Below are 18,530 nucleotides of genomic sequence, written 5' to 3'. Positions count from 1 at the left end.
TCAGACCCACCCCACGGGGTTCCGGTGCCACCAGTCCTGGGTACAGGGACTGGACCCCGGGCATCCGAGCCAGGAAGGACCCGTCTCTTCTCCTTTAACCACCCAGGGACCTTAAGCCAGAGGGGCCGGGGCCTGCATGCAGGTTTGAGTCCTGTCCTCCTGGTGCCCCCTGGTGGTGCCAGCCCCAGGATTTCAGTGCTGGGAGGAAGCGACCCAACACCCAGCACTACTGCTTGGCCTTACTCGTTACTACCTCGTTCGCGGTGGGTGGCAGTCGGGAAACCCAGGCTTGGCTCAGTCACGTGGGTTCCGCCACAGTGCCTATCTTACATATGCGGCCAGTCCTCTGGAAGGGGCACCACTTCCCAAACAGCAGCCTCCTGGGGTGAACAGGTGCCAGGCACAGGTTTGCTCAAGAATAATGGGGAGCTGGGGGGCTTCCCAGGTGGCGCAGTGGTAAAGAACCTGGTTGCCAAGGTGGGAGATGGCAGAGATGCAGGTCTGATCGCTGGGTGGGAAGGGCCTCTGGAGAAGGAAATAGCAGCCCCATTCAGTCCTCTTGCCTGAAATATCCCACGGACAGAGGAGCCGTCCATGGACAGGGTTACCGTTCATGGGGTCACAGAGTCAGATGCAGCTGATCACACAGGCACATGGGGAACCATATAGCCTGAACTGTCTCCTGGGGACTTAGGATTTTTATTTCCTGATTTAAAAAATCCGTGGGTCTCCTCCAACTCCAGAGGTTATCCTGAGAACAGAGAGGCCCCAGGACAGTGGGAGAGAAGCCACCTTTAGGTACCATTTTTCCTGTAAATGTGGGCCTAGTTCACCGTTAGAAGATCTATTGATGTAACGCATTACCTAGACTAAAAACCATGTGATTAAAAAAACCCAGTAAAATAGGTCCTAAAAAAATGAGCAGTTATTAGAAAACAACCGCAAACATCAAATAGAGAAACAGTAATTTCCTTTAAAGCCCAGAACCAGCCCAGAGTGTACAGTCACCAGTCTTGGCATCTGACTGCTGAGTGAGTGACGCAAGACGGCCGGTCCTGGCAGCTCCCAGGCTGGACTGCAGCGGGAAGCAACCACGGGGGAGCCGCCTCTTGTGTGAGGATCAGCTGTGCTGGCAAACCAGTGCCCTGCCCAGACTGACCCCTCCTCCAGACACACAAGCCAGCGTGTCTACAGTTGCGTTTTTATTACCTTCATGTTCTCAAGCAGTTCATGACCATGAGTGCTTTGAGAACAGTTTTTACAATTAAAGCATTTCTTCAAGAAAAAAACAATCGTTCCTTCCAGAGCCAAGAAGCAGCCTCCCATCCCTCCCCTCCTGTGGGAGCAGCCCCAGTGGGGACCCCACCCGGTACCCTAGAAACTCAGCAAAGCGGCCCTCAGCCTCCCTGACCCGCTTCTTCAGCAGCTGGGCCAAGGGCAGCACACTGCTCGCAGGTCATACGATCTTGAGGTCCTTTAGGGCGGACTCCAGGCTCTGGGAGGAGACAAGCAGGACAGACAGGCTGGTTCTCAGCTGTCCTGCAGACACCCCACCACCACCCGCAGGGACCTAGCGCCAGACACAGAACCTGGCCTTTGGGGTCAGGCGATCTGGGTTTGAATCCCAGCCCTGAAGGAAGGTGCTGCAGAGGGTGCCAAGGGGTCCTCACTCCACTGAGGGGCCCTTCTGCAGGGACGAAGGGCTGGAGTGTCCAGGTGGCTGCCAGGGAGAAGGTGGGGGGTAGGGGGCCCGCCCTGGGGACCTGGGGGGAGGCAGGGGCGGAGGGCAGGCCTCACCTTCACGTCCCAGATGCTCATGCCGCCGTCCATGCCAGTGGTGCAAAACTGTGAGCACTTGGCCTTTCCCCCACTGAGCACCGAGATCTGGCTGCAAAGAGGAGGAGGAGGGCTTTACAGATCCCACCCTGCCCTCCAGGAGCCCCCCGACTGCTGGGGGAGCCCGCTTCTGTGAGGTGTGTTGGCCCAGCTGGGAAGGATCACAGAGGACTGGGCTCCCGAGTCTGCTCTAGGGGCAAGCAGCAGCCTGTGTGCAAGGGACACAGGGCGGCGTGGGCAGGGGACGTGCACCCAGGGAGTCAGTGACAACACGATGTTGTTGATGAGAAGCAGCCAAAGGTGGGGCTGGGAGGAGGCAGGGCTAGTTCCAGAGAGCCTTGGAAGGCAGGCAAAGCGGTCTGGTCTATAGACATGGGACCCGGCGGCCACAGGAGGGCTTAACAGACAAGGGTCAAGGCCTGGCCGTGCTCTCTCATCTGCCACGGGGCGGACACCCACGGCTGGCAGGATTCAGGGTCTCGCTCCGATCTCACCTAGCTCCTCGAGGAGACCGCTGCCACTCTCTCCATTCCGCGCCTCCCCGCCAGGTTCTACCCCCAGAGCCGTTGAGGCTCAGGCCCCTCCCGCTAGGAGTCCGTGGGTCGCTGCCCGGCCACCCCCCAGACCCGCACACCCGGCCCTGCGACGGTCCCACACCGTCCCGGGGCCGCAGAGGGAAGCTGCCTGCTCGCCCACCGCCTGATACTAGTCCCGCCGCTGGAAGAGACGGACCCGCCTTCCTAAGTGGACCCGCCCCCGGGCCCCGCCCGCACCTGACGCTGTTCTTGTGCAGCGAGTCCAGGCCGGCGCCCGCCGCCGCGCTGCCCTCAGAGCTCGCCTTCTTGTCGAGGTTCTGGAAGCGCTCGCGGGCCGTGAGGCCGCGCTGCGAGCTCTGCTTGGGCACGTCCAGCCGCCCACCGAAGCTCAGCTTCCCCGCGGCGCTGTCGTAGGTGAAGAGCACCGGGAAACAGTCGTGGCCCTGCGGCGAGGGGCAGGGCGGGATGCCACTGGAGCGCTGGCCAGGGCAGGCGCAGCGCCCCCATTTTCCTCTAGGGGACCCCCAGGCCCTGGGGGAGGTGCAAGGCTAAGGCACCCCTGGCCAGCAATCCAGGGGGAGCCGGAGGCAGGGCGTGGGTGTAGCGCCAGGCAACAGATGCCTGCTCAGGGACCCCGGGTATAGTAACAGGGGCCAGATGTTGGGGCTGAGCACCTAGGAGCGGCCCCCTCCGCCCACAAGGCCAGCATCCGGTTGAGAAAGCTGGTCTGGGACTCCCCTGGGAGGCCAGCAGCCCCCCTCCATCCAGTCACATGTGCTCTGGGGGAGACACGGGGACCCTTCCCTAGGCAAAGTGGGCCTGAAGAGAGACTTGACAGAGCTGGGCAGGAGGGACGGAGGAAGAGTGGCACCTTTCTGGACACACGGTAGGACCCCCACCCGCCCCTGCCCACCACAAACACCCATTCTTTGAGTGCGGTGTGGCCCTGTCATTTCCACTGGCCAATAAAATGTAAAAGCAGGAAGGTCTGGCCCAGGGCATAGCTCCCCACTTCCCCTGTCTCCACATGGGAGACAGAGCCCCCCTCCCAGCACCCAGACCGAACGAAGTGAGCAAGAAGCAAACATTTCCCGTGTTAGGCCACTGCAGCCGGTGCCACTGGGGATTTTTGTTGTCACCCCAGTGTCACCCCACCTATGCCGCGTATAGATACAGATGGACGGATGGATGGATGGGAGGGAGGGAGGCAGGACAGGCATGAGCAGGGACAAATTGAGGGCTGCCTGGGCATCTTGGGGCCACTGGGAGACCTGCTGTCACCAGCCCCTCTCCCGGGCCCCCTCCTTACCGCCGCCACCAGACTGTTCTCCGTGATGAAGGTGACGGCCAGCAGCGGCAGCGTTTCAGAGGCCAGAGTCGCGACGCTGAGAGAGAGAGCGCAATGTCAGCCACGCCGGCTCCTGGTTCTTGGTGCCGGGGCGCACCCCCACTCGGGTGACCCGTACTCACGCCATCTTCTTGTCAGCATCAGCCAGGCACACGGTGCTGTCGTGGCTGACCCAGGCCACACGACTGCCATTGGCCGAGAAGCAGACGCCGTGCACCCAGCCGCAGCTACTGCTGGACTCGAACATCAGCTCCCCGAATGGCATCTTGGAGCCCCACGGGGTCGGTGCTGGCCGCTCCTCCACCTCCTTGATGTAGGCTGAGAAGATCCTGCCGGGAGAGGCAGAAAAGGGGATGGATGGGATCTGAGAGGGACCCGAGAAGGACCCCATACTGCCCCGCTCTCCCAAACTGGCCTGTTGAGGCCAGAGCACCTAGTTGAGTTTGTGGGTACCCGGGCTGGCTTTTCACGACCTGCGCCTTCACGCTTGGAGAAGTCTGGGCCTCAGTGCTCACTTGTGCAATGGAGTGGGGCCAGGAGGTCTCCCAGCTCCAAGTCCTGGGAGCTCTCAGGACCGTATCCGCTCCGTGCCCAGGGCCTCTGGTGCCTGCTGTAGCCTCACGGCCCAGGGGCGATTCAGAAACGCAGGCCATCTTGCCCGGAGCTGGGAGCCAGAGGCCTTGGGAGACTCAGGGGTGCTGGGCCCAAAGTGAGAAACAGCCAATGGCAGTTGGAGTCTCTGTGTTCCAGGTCCTAAGATGACGAGGCAGAGACCGTCCCAGCCTCAGTCATTTATATCTCAGTGTGAATAAAAACACCCACTCTTTTTCCCTCACATGGTAATCAGGAAGCTAAAGGAGTAGGAGGTTCTAATGAGGACAGGAGGGCCTAGAAACGAGATCCTGCTGACATTAAAAAGTGGCAAAGGTGTATGTCCTTCTAAGACTCCCCATAGGCCAGACAGAGGACCCAGGAACAATCCTTCAAAGAGCAAAACCTCACAGAAGCTGGACTGAGGCCCAGGTCACCCGCTGGCAGCAGAGCTGGTCTGGAAGGTGGGGCTCTTGGGACAGGGCTCCCCCCACCCTCCGACCCCCGACGAATCCTGTGTTGACGGCGGGGCCCCTGCCCTCACCGGCATTTGAAGTCACAGGAGCCAGCGGCCAGGAGCACGTTGTTGGGGTGCCAGTCCAGGCTGAGGACGGTGGAACGGATGGGCTTCTTGATGTGCTTGCACACCCACCTGGACACGGCGGCGGTCACACAGGTTTCGGGGGAGAGAGGGACAGACAGGTGAGCGCCCTCGGACCTCAGCGCCTCGGGCTCCAGGCTCCCACTGGGCCCTGCAGACCGCAGAGGTCCCAGGAGGGAAGGGCCCAGGCCAGCTGGGTCCCTCCCTGGATGGGAGCACTTTCAACCTCGCAACTACCCTGGGGCTGCCAGGTTAAGGAGAAGTCTGCTCACTGGTCAGGGTGGGACCTGAACTCGAGTCTCTCGGACCCCAGTCCGAGCTCCCACCCAGCCTCTGCCTCAGCAACCCCGGGGAGAAGGTCGTGACGTGGCTGGAACGCATGAGTGGGCCCTGGAGTGTGACGGCTGGTGCTGTGGGCAGGTGATTTGCCTCAGGGCTTTGCTGGAAAGTGGGGATGGCAGCAAGGCTTCCCTCATAGCTCAGCCAGTAAAGAATCTGCCTGCAGTGCGGGAGACCTGGGTTCAATTCCTGGGTTGGGAAGAGCCCCTGGAGAAGGAAATGGCAACCCACTCCAGTATTCTTGCCTGGAGAATCCCCTGGATAGAGGAGCCAGGCAGGCTACAGTCCACGGGGTCGCAAGAGTTGGACACGACTGAGCGACTAAACCACCACCACCACGGATGGTAGCAGACGCCCAGTCCGGAGGGCAGCAAGGTCACTGCGTACGTGTGCATGGCTTAGTGTGATGCCTGCAGAAGCGGCCCTGGTGTGGCTTGTACCCTTATTACTAGAGGGGGGCCGGGGGAGGGCCAGGCACTGTGCAGAGAGCCCCTCGCCTCACTGCCAAGGGCCGGAAAGGACACCCTTCTCGGGTCCTGTGAACAGGGTCCTGACTCCCCACCCAGTGGCTTTGTGGGACCCTCCTATCCCACCACCTGTTGGTCTGAAGCCCCAGGTCCCTCCAAACCCACTCTGACCCCGCCCGGGCACCCACCAGTCATTTTCCTGCTCAAAATAGCAGATGGAGATGACACGGGAGCCACTGCCCACAGCGAACTTTTTCTCATTGGGGGCCCAGCGCACACAGCGAGCGGCGCGATTGATGCGCAGGATGACAAGCGTGGGCTTCCACGTGCGGCCCTTCAGCGTCCACACGTAGGCGTTGCGGTCTGTGCCGCAGGTCACGATGCGGTTACTCTCCGGGGCCCAGTCAATGCCTGTGGGGTGGGAGGAAGGACTAGGCTGAGGCCATCCAAGCAGAGGTGGCTCGACAGTATCCACAGAGGAGGGGCTTCGAGGTCACAATCAGGATTGAATCAGGGGGTGCTGCTAGAGTTCACTGGGGGTGTTACAGCTCTCTAAGCTATCAGTAAACACACCGGAAGGCCAAGCCAAGAGACAAAAATAGAAATGGGTCCCTGGTAATGCTGATGTGCTGGATCAAGCCTTTCCTGAAGCCCTCAAACTTCTGTGTTTTTCAGTAACATGAACCCATCCATGTAACTGCTTTATAACTTAAGCCAGTCTGAATCAGGGTTCTGTTATCAATGCTTGCAACCCAAACTCTCCTACCTAAGAGTAGGTGGACGGCCTGGCTCTGCCCTGCCCTGCCCTCGTTCAGGAGGGTGATCCCAGCAGCCCAACTCACCTGTCACCTGCCCGTTGTGCTCCTTGAGTTCATGCACCTGGACCCACTTGTTCCCGCTCTTCTCATAGATGTGCACCTCGTGGTTGTTGGGGCAGATGGCAATCTCTGAAGGAGAGACGGGCGGACGTGCTCAGACTCCCCTTCCCTGCCACGAGTCCCCCTTTTCACAGGCCACCTGGGCAATACCTTGTCCTTCATTACTGGCCTCTCCTCTGCCTCAGGTCCCGCTGGACGGCCCCCTCCTTGGGACACCTCCCCAGGGCTTGGCCACTCCTTACCTGTGCCCACTACCCCCAACATCCCTAAGGCAGTCTTGCAGCTCTCCCTGCCTCCCCCCCCACCCCCAGCTCTGCCCCCTGGGGATACTAGGCTCCAGCCACGGTTTCTGGGCTGTTCCTGATGACCCTTGGGGTCGCTGCACCCGCCCTGGCCTTTGCACGCTGACTTCCTTCACCTCCTTTGCGTGCTGACTTTCCTCACTTCCTTCGGGTCTCCGTGCAAATGTCACCTCCCCCGAAAGGCCTCACGGGCCACCCTTTCGAAGCCAGCCCCCTGCTCCATCGCTTTCCCCTTGCCCTGCTTGTTCCCTTGGAGCTCATTTCACTGCAGGCCACATTTCCCACCCCCAAGCCCTCACGAGCAGAGGACAGGCCACCTGCCCTGTGCCCACAGTAGTGCCCAGCACAGGCGGGGCTGCCCTCTGGCCTCTGACCCTCAAGGCCCACTCGCCTGGCTGCCCTGCTTGGGGTCCCTTCTCTCCTGACACTCAGGATCTCAGGGTCAGGGGTGAAGCAGGGGTGCAGCTGGCACAGGGAGCCTCGGGGACTCACGGGTGCGGTCCTTGTTCCAGGCGTGGCAGCTGATGGGCTCCACCAGGAAGCTGTGATATGCCATGGCTGCTTGGCTCCTGTGCCCAAGACAGGGAGGGAATGCAGGTCAGCACCCCTTCTGGCCTCGGGGGAGGGTGTCATCACCTGTGCCTCAGTTTCCCTGTGGGTGGAGCGCCGTCCCCCTCCAGGAGCACGCCGGGCCTGCTGGCCTTCGCGTGTGCTCTTTTCCCTCTGCAGGGAAGGTCAAGCCTGATGGTCCTGGGAGGCCAGTTCCACGTGCTAACCCTCTCCATGCTGCCAAACGCTCCCCCCATTCTGTCCAGCAAACTCCTACTCATCTGGAAAGACCCAAAGTGGACATTCTTGAACCCCTTCCCTCCCCGCCTCAGCCTCCCAGAGTCACAGGGAGCCCTGGGTGGAGCCCAGCCACGCTGCTTGCCAGCTGTGTGACCCTGGCACATCACTCGCCCTCTCTGAACCTCGGTTTCCACATCTGCAAAATGGAAATAGGAATCCTGCCCTCCCCCGCTTCCCCGGAGATTTAAGAGGGTGAAATAAGACAACACATCACGCCTGGCACATAGTAGGTGTTCATGAAACGGCAGCTCTTGGTCTAGAATGGATGTGCTGGCCCTCGGCGTGCTTCACCTGTGTAGGGTGGGCCTCCCAGCAGGGGCTAATCCTGGACACACGCACCTCAGGCCTTCGCATAGGCTGTTCCCTCAGCCTTCAAAGCTCTTACCCCAGATGCCCACATGGCTCCCGCCCTCCCCACTGCCATTCAAGTCTGGGTCCAAGGCCGCTTTCTGAGCCAGGCTGCCACCCGCCCCAGCCCCAGACTCTCCCAGTTCAGTTCAGTTGCTCAGTTGTGTCCAACTCTTTGTGACCCCATGGACTGCAGCACACCAGGCCTTCCTGTCCTTCACCAACTCCCGGAGCCTACTCAAACTCATGTTCATCGTGTCAGAGATGCCATCCAACATCCTCTGCTGTCCCCTTATCCTCCCGCTGTCAATCTTTCCCAATGAGTCAGCTCTTCACATCAGGTGGCCAAAGTATTGGAGTTTCAGCTTCAGCATCAGTCCTTCCAATAAATATTCAGGACTGATTTCCTTGAGGATGGACTGGTTGGATCTCCTTGCAGTCCCAGGGACTCTCAAGTCCCTCGTTTTCCCCTCAGATAACCCTACTGAGCACAGGTTGCATTGTCCTCCTTTATTCTGCGGTGTCTTTTTCCCCTGCTGGAATGTAACTCGCTTGATGGAGACATGTACTTCTGGCCATCTTGTTCACACTGCAATCCCCGGCGCCCAAATGCTTGGCACATATAAGTGCTCGATAAATATTTGATGAACACAGTTGTTTACTGCCATTAGCGTCCAGCCTGAGTAAGTTATTTTTTTAAATGTTAAAAAAAAAAAAGAAAAGGCCAAGCAACATTTCCTGAGCGCTCTGCATTCACCAGCTCTAAGCCCTCCTGTGTTTTCGACTTGAACCCCAGATGACGGCTGTGGAGGCGGTGGTTTGGGGGGGAGGCCACCTGCCCAGACCTGCAGCACCCCCCCCCATGTCTGGGTGTCCCCAGGCCTTCAGCCACCTCCCCCATCTGACCGGGAGGTTTGTGGCCCAAGGCTGGGCCCTGGGAAGGCCACTTCTCAGCCCAGGCCTGAGCCCTGATGGCCCTGGCTGCTGGGGTGCTGCTGGAACCCTGGGGTCTCTCTCTGCCCCCAGCAGGGGTCTCAGCCAAGACCCCTGGGGGAGGAACAGCGCTGAGTTGGGGCCTATCGAGCTGCGGTGTCACCCACTGTGCTGCTGGGGACTCTGGTGCTCAGCGACCACAAATCCCACTTTAATTTATAGCAGGAAGTCCTGCAAATGTCCCAAGGCAGCAGCGGCCAGGCACGCACAGGTGCACAGACAGGACTGGGCAGGGCCCGCCTGGTCCCTCAGCCCCAGACCCAGTGGGTCCTCGGGCAGCCTTTGCTAAGAAAGAAAGTGGACACTCACAGCCAGGCTTGAGGCCACACACGTTCGTGCGTGGTTAGCCTTGCACACACCATGACTGCTCCCACACACACATGCGTGTTCAGCCTTGCACACACAAACACGAACACGCAGCTCCCAGGGCGGCTGCCTCCCCAGCCTCTGTCTCCTTATAAGGCCTCTTTTGTGTAAAGTAAAGACCCCGGAAGTGGCGCCTGGGAGCCACAGGCCTAGGTCAGCCGGCCAGACGGGGTTTCCCCAGTGCTTCCGCTGCATCCGGGCTGGGCAGGCAGGGGGTCATCCATGTCTACATCGCAGATGCCAGGATGCAGGGTGGGTGCACCAGGCCTGTCCGCTAAGCTGTGCTTATCTGCCCCACTTTCCCCTAGGTCACCAGTGGTGGTGGTGGGGGGTGGGGGTACAAGGTCAGACGCCCACTTTCAAACGCCAGCCAGGTTCTTCTTGGCCCCTGACTCCAGGGGAGGCTGACCATCCCCGAGCCCTTCACCCTAGGTGGCCCAGAAGGAAAGAAGCCTCATGGCTGCAGCCCCAGGCGTCCTGGGGACTCAGAGCAGAACCTGACTTCCTGGTTCTGTCCCAGTCCTGCTGTGTGGCCGGGTACCTCTGCCCTTGTGGGCTCTTGGTGACAGTGTCCAGCCCTGTGGGCCGGACTCATAACAGTCTAGTGACATTTCAGGGTTTCAGGCTATGAAGATGGAGAGGTTGGGTCTGCAGAGGACAGATAACACAGCTGAGAGGACTCGGGGAGCCCTGGCCATTTGTTTCCTGGGACCCAAAATTTCTCAATGTGAGAGGGAGGTACGGTAGCACAGTGGGACAGGCAGGTTCAGAGCACACCTATCAGCCAATCACACTTCAGTATAAATTCAGATAGGAATACTCCCTAGTCTACTAACCCACACCTTAAAGCAGGGAGGGGGTGCAGTTGAAAGGAGTGGGAGAGAGGAAGACAGACGTGTTTCCCCTTTTTCATAACTTCTGCAAAGCAGTTGAAGCCAGCAGGGCCTCCCAACCCCCACATGTTACAATTGAGGAAGTGGGAGCCCAGGGAGGGGTGTGGCTTCTCCAGCCACTGTAGCCTTGGGGCTCTGCCTCCTGGCTCCTGGATCAGGGGATCATTCTGTGTGATCAGACCCAGGAAAGCAGCCTTCACACCAGGCCACCCAGCCATAGGAACTGTGCCTTCATCATTCCCAGGGAAATCTCCGCCCTGCCAAGGGGCTGGGGGTGGGTGCCACTGCTCGCCAGTCACCCCACTGAGGAAAGTGCCCTGGGGGCTGCTCTGCCCAAGGATGTGGACAAGGCAATGCTGCAGTGCTGCCTTCTGGTGGGGACTAAGGCAGGACGAGGCCATGGCCCCGGGGACACTTACCCACTTATCCCTGTGACCCTGCCTCTGAGCCAGCTCTGTGGACCCACTTGCTTGTCAAGGACAAAGAGAGAGGAGAGGACCCTGGGGATGGCATTGAAACTGGGACCCCATGACTAGTGCTCCATGCCCCCATCACCCTGGAAACAGTGAGTCTGGGGGAGCACGGCCAAACCCCAACAGACTCCCCCTACTCCACCCCTACCCCACTGGCTCCAAGCTGCCTGCTACCAACCTGGAGCCAGGATCTTTCTGTGCTCCAGGTAGCACTTCCCCCGTGTCTGGCATATGGTGGTGCTCAGGATGAATGGATGGGGGAATCACCCAGGGCTGGAGTTTGAGGGTACAGGGAAGGGACAGCAGCCTGATGGCTGGAGGAGCTTTGGGTATCCAGGCAGGGGGTGCCAAGGACCACATACCAGGGTGGGGACATACACTCCATGGGCGCAGGGGTATTTGTTTTGTTTGTAAGTGCTTCCCCAGTACCAATTAGAGTGCCCAGCACATAGTAGGTGCTCAGCAAATATTCCTTGACTGTGATTGCATGAATGAATCACATCTATCTTAGTTCATTCCTTGCAGACCAGCCCTATTATTTCACTGGTATATATATGCAACTTGTAAATATTTACTGGGGAGTATGTGCTCAAGGCTTTTTCCTGATAGGGTCCATGATCAGAAAAGCTCGGGGATCTTTCATTTAAAAGGTCCTCTGTGAGGATTTGGGGAGAATACAGCTCCCTTCCAAAGCAAAGCAAACCAGGTGAAGCTCCCAGCTGCTCAGCCAAGGGTCTCAAGCCCCATATCTCTTCCCTATACACTGGGTTCACATTCTGACTCTCTCAATACTGACTGGGTGCTCTCTGCCAATGCTTCCCCCACATCTCTATCCAGAAAAGGCTGGGGCTGGATGAGGCACTGGGTGTAGGTTCCATCTTGCTTCCAGAGAAGCTTTGCCAGCCCGGCCTTTTCTGCATCCAGAGGTTTGGCTGCATTTGAGGCTGAACTAGGCAGGAGCTGCCTGGAGCAAAGAACTCTGCTCTGCAGACACTCAGGGAAGTCCCCACCCAGCTCAGCCACCCGAGGGAGCTGCCAGCAAGCCATTTTGCACTGGTGCTGAGCTGTTACTCAACTTCCTGTTGTGTGTGGAACAACCCTAGTCACCCCAACAGACCAACCAATCCCTCCTCCCCAACTCCACTGCTGAGGTCTTACAAGCCAGGCAAAGTCAAGTCAAGCAAGACAAGTGAAAATCATCCTAAGGCACCATAAAGCTTTAGCTAAAAGAATACAGACCAAATAAAACCCCCAAACACATGAAACTCAATGCTGGCAAGACTGTGGAGAAATTCTCATTTGTTGCTGATTTGTTAAGTCTCTCTGAAGAGCAGTGTGGTAACATCCGATTCCAACCAACCAGGTGGAAACAAACGGAACAAAATAACATTAACAGGAACTTAAAAATTGTTAACATTTTTTTGTGGCATAAATTCATTTCAATGCTAAAAAACACAGCCACTGCCTTTTTTTTTTTTTTTAAAGCAAGCATGTTCATAGTAACTCTCTTTATAATGGTGACAAGACAGAAAAATGCAGATGACTACAAACATGGAAAGAGAAACAGCGAACACGTTGGGATAAGACGTATGTGGATTACATACACATACATAACTAATTTACTTGGCTTCTTTAAATGCCCAGAATTCACCCAGGGCTTTGACGTACATTCTCTTGTATGCCCTAAGAGAAGCCCAAGAACTCTTATAGTGTTTGTTTTAACCTTCATGTTGTAGAGTAGGAAATGGATGCAGACAAAAACCAAACTGTGCCAAGTCACCCAGCGCCTAAAATGGCACAGTGTGGGATTCTGACCCTAAATGTCAGAGGTGATAAGCATATAGGCAGGCCTTATAATAAAAGCAAGGACAATAACAGCGCACATTTAGCCCGTGTGTGTGTCTGGCACGCTGCCAAGTGTCTTACACACATGATCACATGTAAGCCTCCCAGCTTGAAAGTTCCTCATTTTTCAGGTAAGTAAAGTTGTGGCCCAGGGCGGTTAGGCGGCTTGCTAAGGTCAGTGGCCAGTGAAGGAAGACCCTGGCGCTCTTAGCAGCTTCTTGTCTGGAAGACCTTGCCAGCCCAGGGTGCTCTTAACCACCGGGTAGCAGTGGCCGCCAGGCGGGAGGGGTTCCCGGGACAGCCCAGATGAAACGGAGAGCCCTCCAGCTCTGCGACTGCACCGGGCCCGCTAAGGCTGCTTCATGCCAGTAAACCTCTGTGTCACCGTCGCCGCCCCGAGGTCCCGGCCCTGCCCCAGTCCTGGCCGCGGGCCCTGGGCCACCGGAGAGAGAGGGGCCGCTCGGAACGCGCCGGTCCAGCGCCCGCGAGCTCAGGAGGTCCGCCTTCCGGACCCGGGCAACCCCCCACCGGATCGGACCCCTTCGACCTGGCCCCGGGGTCGGGGGCGGGCTGGGGGCCGGGAGAGAAGGAGGGAGAGGGGAGGGGCGAGGCGGGCGGGGGCGCCAGCTCATTTCCCCGCTGGAGGAACCCGGAAGGCTGAAGGATGGAGGGGAAGTGACTGGGCGTGGGGGCCCTCCGGCTCGAAATAACGGGGGCCACCGACGGCCGGGCAGAGTCAGGGGTGGGGGGACGGGAGAGAGGGGAGGCCGAGAGGGCCGGGCGCGGAGGTGGACGCGCGGCCCCGCGCGCCCCGAAGGCACGGAGTGCGGGGAGCGCTGCGGCGCCCTCGCCCGGAGGAGGTCGCCCGCCCGCCAGCACCCCGCGCCCCGAGCGCGCCCGCTCACGTCCAGGGGGGCCCTCAGTGCCCCTTCTCGTCCCTGAGCTCCCCGCGGCCCCCCATCTCCTGGCGACCCCCCGCAACGCCCTCCCCACCTGCACGCGCCCCCTCCCCGCCCTCCCCTCGATCCCGCCCTTCCGGGCCGCCCCCGCGTCCCCCTCACCTCGGGGCGCCGCGGCCGCGGACTCTGGGCAGTCGACGCGCCGAACCGGCTCTGGGCGCCGCGCTGCGCGGCCACTTCCTCGTGGGCGGGGGGCGGGGCCTCCGGCTCAGCCCCGCGGGGACGGGGCGGGGCCGGGCGGCGGGCCGGGAGCCCCGGGCTGCCCTCCCTCCCGGCCTGAGGCCGCGCCCACCCGGGCCGCCCGGAAGGCATGCTGTACTCTCCGCGTGTCTGGCGGGGAGACGGAGCTTCGGCGAGGGGCGTAAGTCTCTGTCAGCCTCGGGCCCCCTCCCAGCGGGGACCAGACCTCCGTCCGGGAGCGGATGCCGCGGGTCGCCTCAAGTGCGGGGCGTGTGGGCAATCAGGGGCAGTCCGGGCCGCCGGCCCGCCGCCGGGGTCCTCACGTCAAAACGGGGGCGCCGCCCTCGGCTGGTCCAGCCCCTTCCCAGGGCCCACTTCCTGACCCTCTTTCCACCGCAGACCGCTTCCCGTCCTTAAGTTACAGCGGACTCGCAGCCGCCTGAATGTGGTGGGTCTTGGGCCAGGTAGTCCAGGGGGGTCTCTCCATCCCTGCCCCCTGCCTCATCAATAGGGATGACCGGCAGGTGGCCCTTCCCCCAGCGTTCCGCTCAGCCAGACACTAAGTGGCATGGGCGGATGGTGTGGGGTCTCAGGAGGTTCCAGGCACCCACATGTCTCCCGGCTTTGACCCTTGCTGTTCTTTCTGCCTGGAACAGTGTCATGTCATGTCATGTCCACACCTGGCCCACTTACCTTTATCTTGCAGGACAGGAGTCAGTGTCTCTTAGGTCACTTTGCCCCTGACCCCCTCAACAGAGTCCTGGGCTCACCAGTCCCGGCTCCCATTACACAATCCCAACCTGCGGGTGGCCGGGAGGAGGAAATGCATCAAAGGTGAGGAGCACTTTGAGATGAGCACACAGGGTGTTTGGTAAACTTTAGCTCCTTCCTGGCTCTGGGCAGACACTGAGGGGCTATTAGCAGGACCCCCACCCCCAACTCCACACCACCACATCCAGCCGTGGCAAAAGCCATGGCAAATATAAGTGATGGCTTTAGTCAGAAAAAAGTTTCAAGTGATCTGTACCAGCTATCCCCCCCCATAAGGACAAGTGCACTTCAATGCCGAGGTGACACTTGAATCCTTGGGTTCCACTTACCTCTCCCCAGCTTTGCAGATGCCCAGGGAACGCCCCCAGGCGGGACTGAGCCCCACCTCTGATGGTGGCCTCCTCCTCCTGCAACGCTCTCACCCGATCCCCTAGTCCTGGACTTGTGACCTAAGAGTTGGTCAAAGCAAAGCCCAGGACTTTGGATGAAGACAGAGGGGAAAGCAGTACCTTCTGGAATTTGGGAAGCCTGATGACACGGGGCGGAGAAGGCAATGGCACCCCACTCCAGTACTCTTGTCTGGAAAATCCCATGGACAGAGGAGCCTGGTAGGCTGCAGTCCATGGGGCTGCTAAGAGTCAGACATGACTGAGTGACTTCACTTTCACTTTCCACTTTCATGCATTGGAGGAGGAAATGGCAAACCCACTCCAGTGTTCTTGCTTGGAGAATCCCAGGGATGGGGGAGCCTGGTGGGCTGCCGTCTACGGGGTCGCACAGAGTCGGACACGACTGAAGTGACTTAGCAGCAGCAGCAGATGACACGGGGAGTGGGGGAGCGAGGGTGGTGGGGATCGAGATGCAGAAAGTCCCAGGAAACGACCACAGCCCTCCCTGGTCAACCTCCGACGATGGCAGCCCGAGCTCAGCCTGCCTCCAGGGGTTTCAAATACGTGAGCCGGGGAATCCACTTCTGAGTTGTTTCTCTGTTACTCATCCCCAGCAGCGTTCTAACAAATATGCACACCCAAGGCCTCCCTTTCCCTCATTGTGAAACTGAGCTGATTTGATAAGCCAATGCTAGCTGAGTGCCAGCAGAAAGCGTGTTTGTGTTATTCGCTCAGGAGGCACTCAGTAGGCATTTGCCCAATGAATCAGTGAATGAAGGAACTCATGGGGTCAGAATCTTGAACCCAGCTCTGACTCAGCTGCTTAACCTGGAGTGTAACTTCAGACCACTCTTCTTGCAGTGCCTGGGTTTCCGCATCTGTAAAATGAGGCTGAGTCCTAACAAGCCCTGCTCGCCTACCTCACAGGCCTTGCAGTCCTTGTGGGAAGACCCGAGAGACAGGGAACACACCTCAAGCTGGGAAGCGACGGGGGGTGTTATCTGAAATGGCTCCGTTGAGGGACAGTGCTCTAAGCCTCCAGTGGAGCAAGTCCTTGGGTGGGGAGAACCTGGAGTTCCAAGAACTGAGATGTGTGTCTTCCTGGAATCTGCCTCCCCCGGTTCCCTGGGATGAAAATGCGATACACTCCCTTCTTTTCTGCCTTCTCAGGGTTCCCAGGAAGACAGCCCCGCGCCCCTGCCCACTTCTCAGGTCCGGCCCACTCAGGGAGGACTGTGGGCCCAGGCCTGATGCAGGGTCTCCGGCTTACCAACTCCTTCCTCCCGGGCTCTCTGCTCCTTCCTTCTCGCTGCACTGGCCTTACTGCCTCTCGGTCACAAGGGGGCAGCCTCGCTCTGGGCTTCTGGGCTCAGGCGGTGGTGGGCCGGCCCGGGCAGCAGGAGGCCAGGGGGCAAGTCTTTCCAGCAGCACCCACCCCAGCCTCCTTCGGTCTCAGCCCGTGCCCACCCCCAGATGGGGACACTGGGTCTCTCCCTGAGATCAAAGGATGCCACCCAGTACCCTGTGGGGAGGAAGAAAGAGGAGAGACCCTAAGCTTTCTTCCAAGGTAAGCCTGGGATGGCTGAGGTATGCCGCATGGAGGCCAGGTACACACGCCAAGTGCACCTCAACTTGGGCCTGCTCACGGCCCCAAGCCACACTGAACCCATGTGGTGTCATCTGGGGGCTCTGAACAGGTCTGATACCACCCCTTTATGTCTCAGCGCAGAAAGAATTCCACAAAGTGATAGACAATAAGTGATTTATTAGGGGGCTTGTGAGGCTTACAGGCGGGTGGGCGAAGGGCTGCTGCAACCCGAGAACTTGGTGGGCTACAGGTTTATAATCAAAGGAAAAGTGGGGAGGGGGAGAACACCTGTTTCTTGAGTGGAAGCTCCCCCTCCAGGCTGGGTGGGGGAATTGCTTGTCCTGACACGGCCACCAATGACTGTTTTTCATGTGAGCAGAGAGCATGTCCGAGGGATTATTACCTTTCTGAGCTCACTGGGCAGCATGTGGGGCTCGTGCCACCATTGTCTCATTGTTTTGGGGGCATGTCTCGTGCGTCTGTCACATGGTTTTGTTGCCAAGCAAGCCTGCTTGGTTCTGTGGTTAAGCAAATCTGCTCGTTAGCTTACAGCAGCTAGCTGTATTTTTTTCCTACTTACAGTCCCATATTTTTTTCTACTTAGTCTCCTCATGGGATTGGAGAAGGCAGTGGCACCCCACTCCAGTACTCTTGCCTGGAAAATCCCATGGATGGAGGAGCCTGGTAGGCTGCAGTCCATGGGGTCGCTTAACTAGTTAAATAATCACCTACTGTGTCTCTTTATTCTGTCCCTATCAATCAACATGGCTCAATGAGAAACCTAGGTCTACCAGGAGACCCCACAGGTATTGCCAGGGGTGGGGCGTAGGGGGGCAGAGATCCCCTCCTGGTTTCAGTGACAGCACCCATATCCCAAATGTGGCGCTGGGTGGCCAGGTAGCTCCCCTCCCTGCCCCGGCCCAGAAGGGAGCATGCTTGGCGGTTCCCCCTGGGGCTCTGGAGATACCAGCCCTTACTTGCTCTCTGGACTTGAGTTTTTTCATCTCTATAATGTGGCAGTCCCAGTTTCAAGCCCGCTGTGAGGAGTGCATGCCTGTCGACCGTTCCCCTTGGTGTTGGCACGGGGACCTTGGTGCGAGGCACACCTTGCCGTGTTGGACCGAGCAAGAACCAGCAGTGTTGGTTCGTCAACCCCCTCAGGTGAGTGACTCTACCTTAGTGGCTTTCAAACTGTACTGTGGTCACGACCCCCATGGGTACACGCTGTGCCTTTTCCACACTCCCCCATGTGTCTGAAACAGAACTGACTCCACGTGGTGCAGAATGCTTTCTCCTACAACCTCCGGATGGGCTCTGATCCTGTTTGAAAAACTGTTCCCAATCCTATTTCTTCCCTTTCTTTTTATGCTGCGCCACCCGGCTTGCTGGATCTTAGCTCCCCGACCAGGGACCGAACCCATGCCCCCGGCAATGGAAGTGCGAGTCTTAACCACCAGACTCCCAGGGAACTCCCTCCTCCCCTTTCCTGAATGGACCTCGTGGACTCCTTCTCTGTTACTGCTGGAACAACTCACACAGATGGGGAGGCAGGGGGGCGGTCCTTGAGACCACGCAGGTGCCTTCTCTTTCAGCGCTGGAGGTCAGAGGCCCACAGCCCGCCTCGGTACCTGAATGGGTGCTGGAGGTTTCTGGAGGCCCCAGGGGAGAACCAGGCTCCTCCTCCAGCTCTTAGCGTCTGCACCATTTGCCGACTACAGCAGACGGACAGAGGCAGGATTCCCTCCGGGAGGGAAGTGGTGCTTCCCGTGCGTCAGCAGCAGGGCAAAACATGCTCTTTTCAGAACATCACGATGTCCTTTGAGTTACCCGCGTTAATGGTACGAGAGTCATGTGGGAACCACTGCTCATTTCTGGGCACGCGGCCAGGCCATGCTCAAGGCCGCGCTGTATTCATTTTCCCCGCCAGTCACTTTTTCTTTGGTGTGCCTCTCAGGAGTCTTAGCCTTGAAATGTCAAA

The 18,530-nt window shown here is 58.9% G+C and overlaps 2 protein-coding genes across 2 annotated transcripts; one reads left to right on the top strand and one right to left on the bottom strand.

Annotated features, from left to right (window-relative positions):
- Positions 1–1,187: 1,187 nt before the first annotated feature.
- On the bottom strand, positions 1,188–13,880 carry ARPC1B (actin related protein 2/3 complex subunit 1B). The gene is made up of 10 exons (XM_025274730.3): positions 13,727–13,880; positions 7,391–7,467; positions 6,561–6,665; positions 5,907–6,129; positions 4,856–4,963; positions 3,843–4,049; positions 3,682–3,757; positions 2,610–2,815; positions 1,798–1,888; positions 1,188–1,495 (listed from the first exon to the last, which is right to left on the bottom strand). Exons 2-10 carry the CDS (start codon positions 7,452–7,454, stop codon positions 1,457–1,459), a joined length of 1,119 nt encoding a protein of 372 aa, XP_025130515.1. The 5' UTR covers positions 7,455–7,467; positions 13,727–13,880; the 3' UTR covers positions 1,188–1,456.
- A 2,211-nt stretch (positions 13,881–16,091) lies between these two features.
- On the top strand, positions 16,092–18,074 carry LOC123331602. Its single transcript, XM_044936052.2, has 3 exons — positions 16,092–16,531; positions 17,573–17,713; positions 17,949–18,074. Exons 1-3 carry the CDS (start codon positions 16,095–16,097, stop codon positions 18,040–18,042), a joined length of 672 nt encoding a protein of 223 aa, XP_044791987.2. The 5' UTR covers positions 16,092–16,094; the 3' UTR covers positions 18,043–18,074.
- The last annotated feature ends 456 nt before the right edge of the window (positions 18,075–18,530 follow it).

The sequence above is a fragment of the Bubalus bubalis genome, chromosome 24, assembly GCF_019923935.1.
Source record: "Bubalus bubalis isolate 160015118507 breed Murrah chromosome 24, NDDB_SH_1, whole genome shotgun sequence".
Lineage (NCBI taxonomy): Eukaryota > Metazoa > Chordata > Mammalia > Artiodactyla > Bovidae > Bubalus > Bubalus bubalis.
This window is presented reverse-complemented; position numbering and strand designations above follow the sequence as displayed.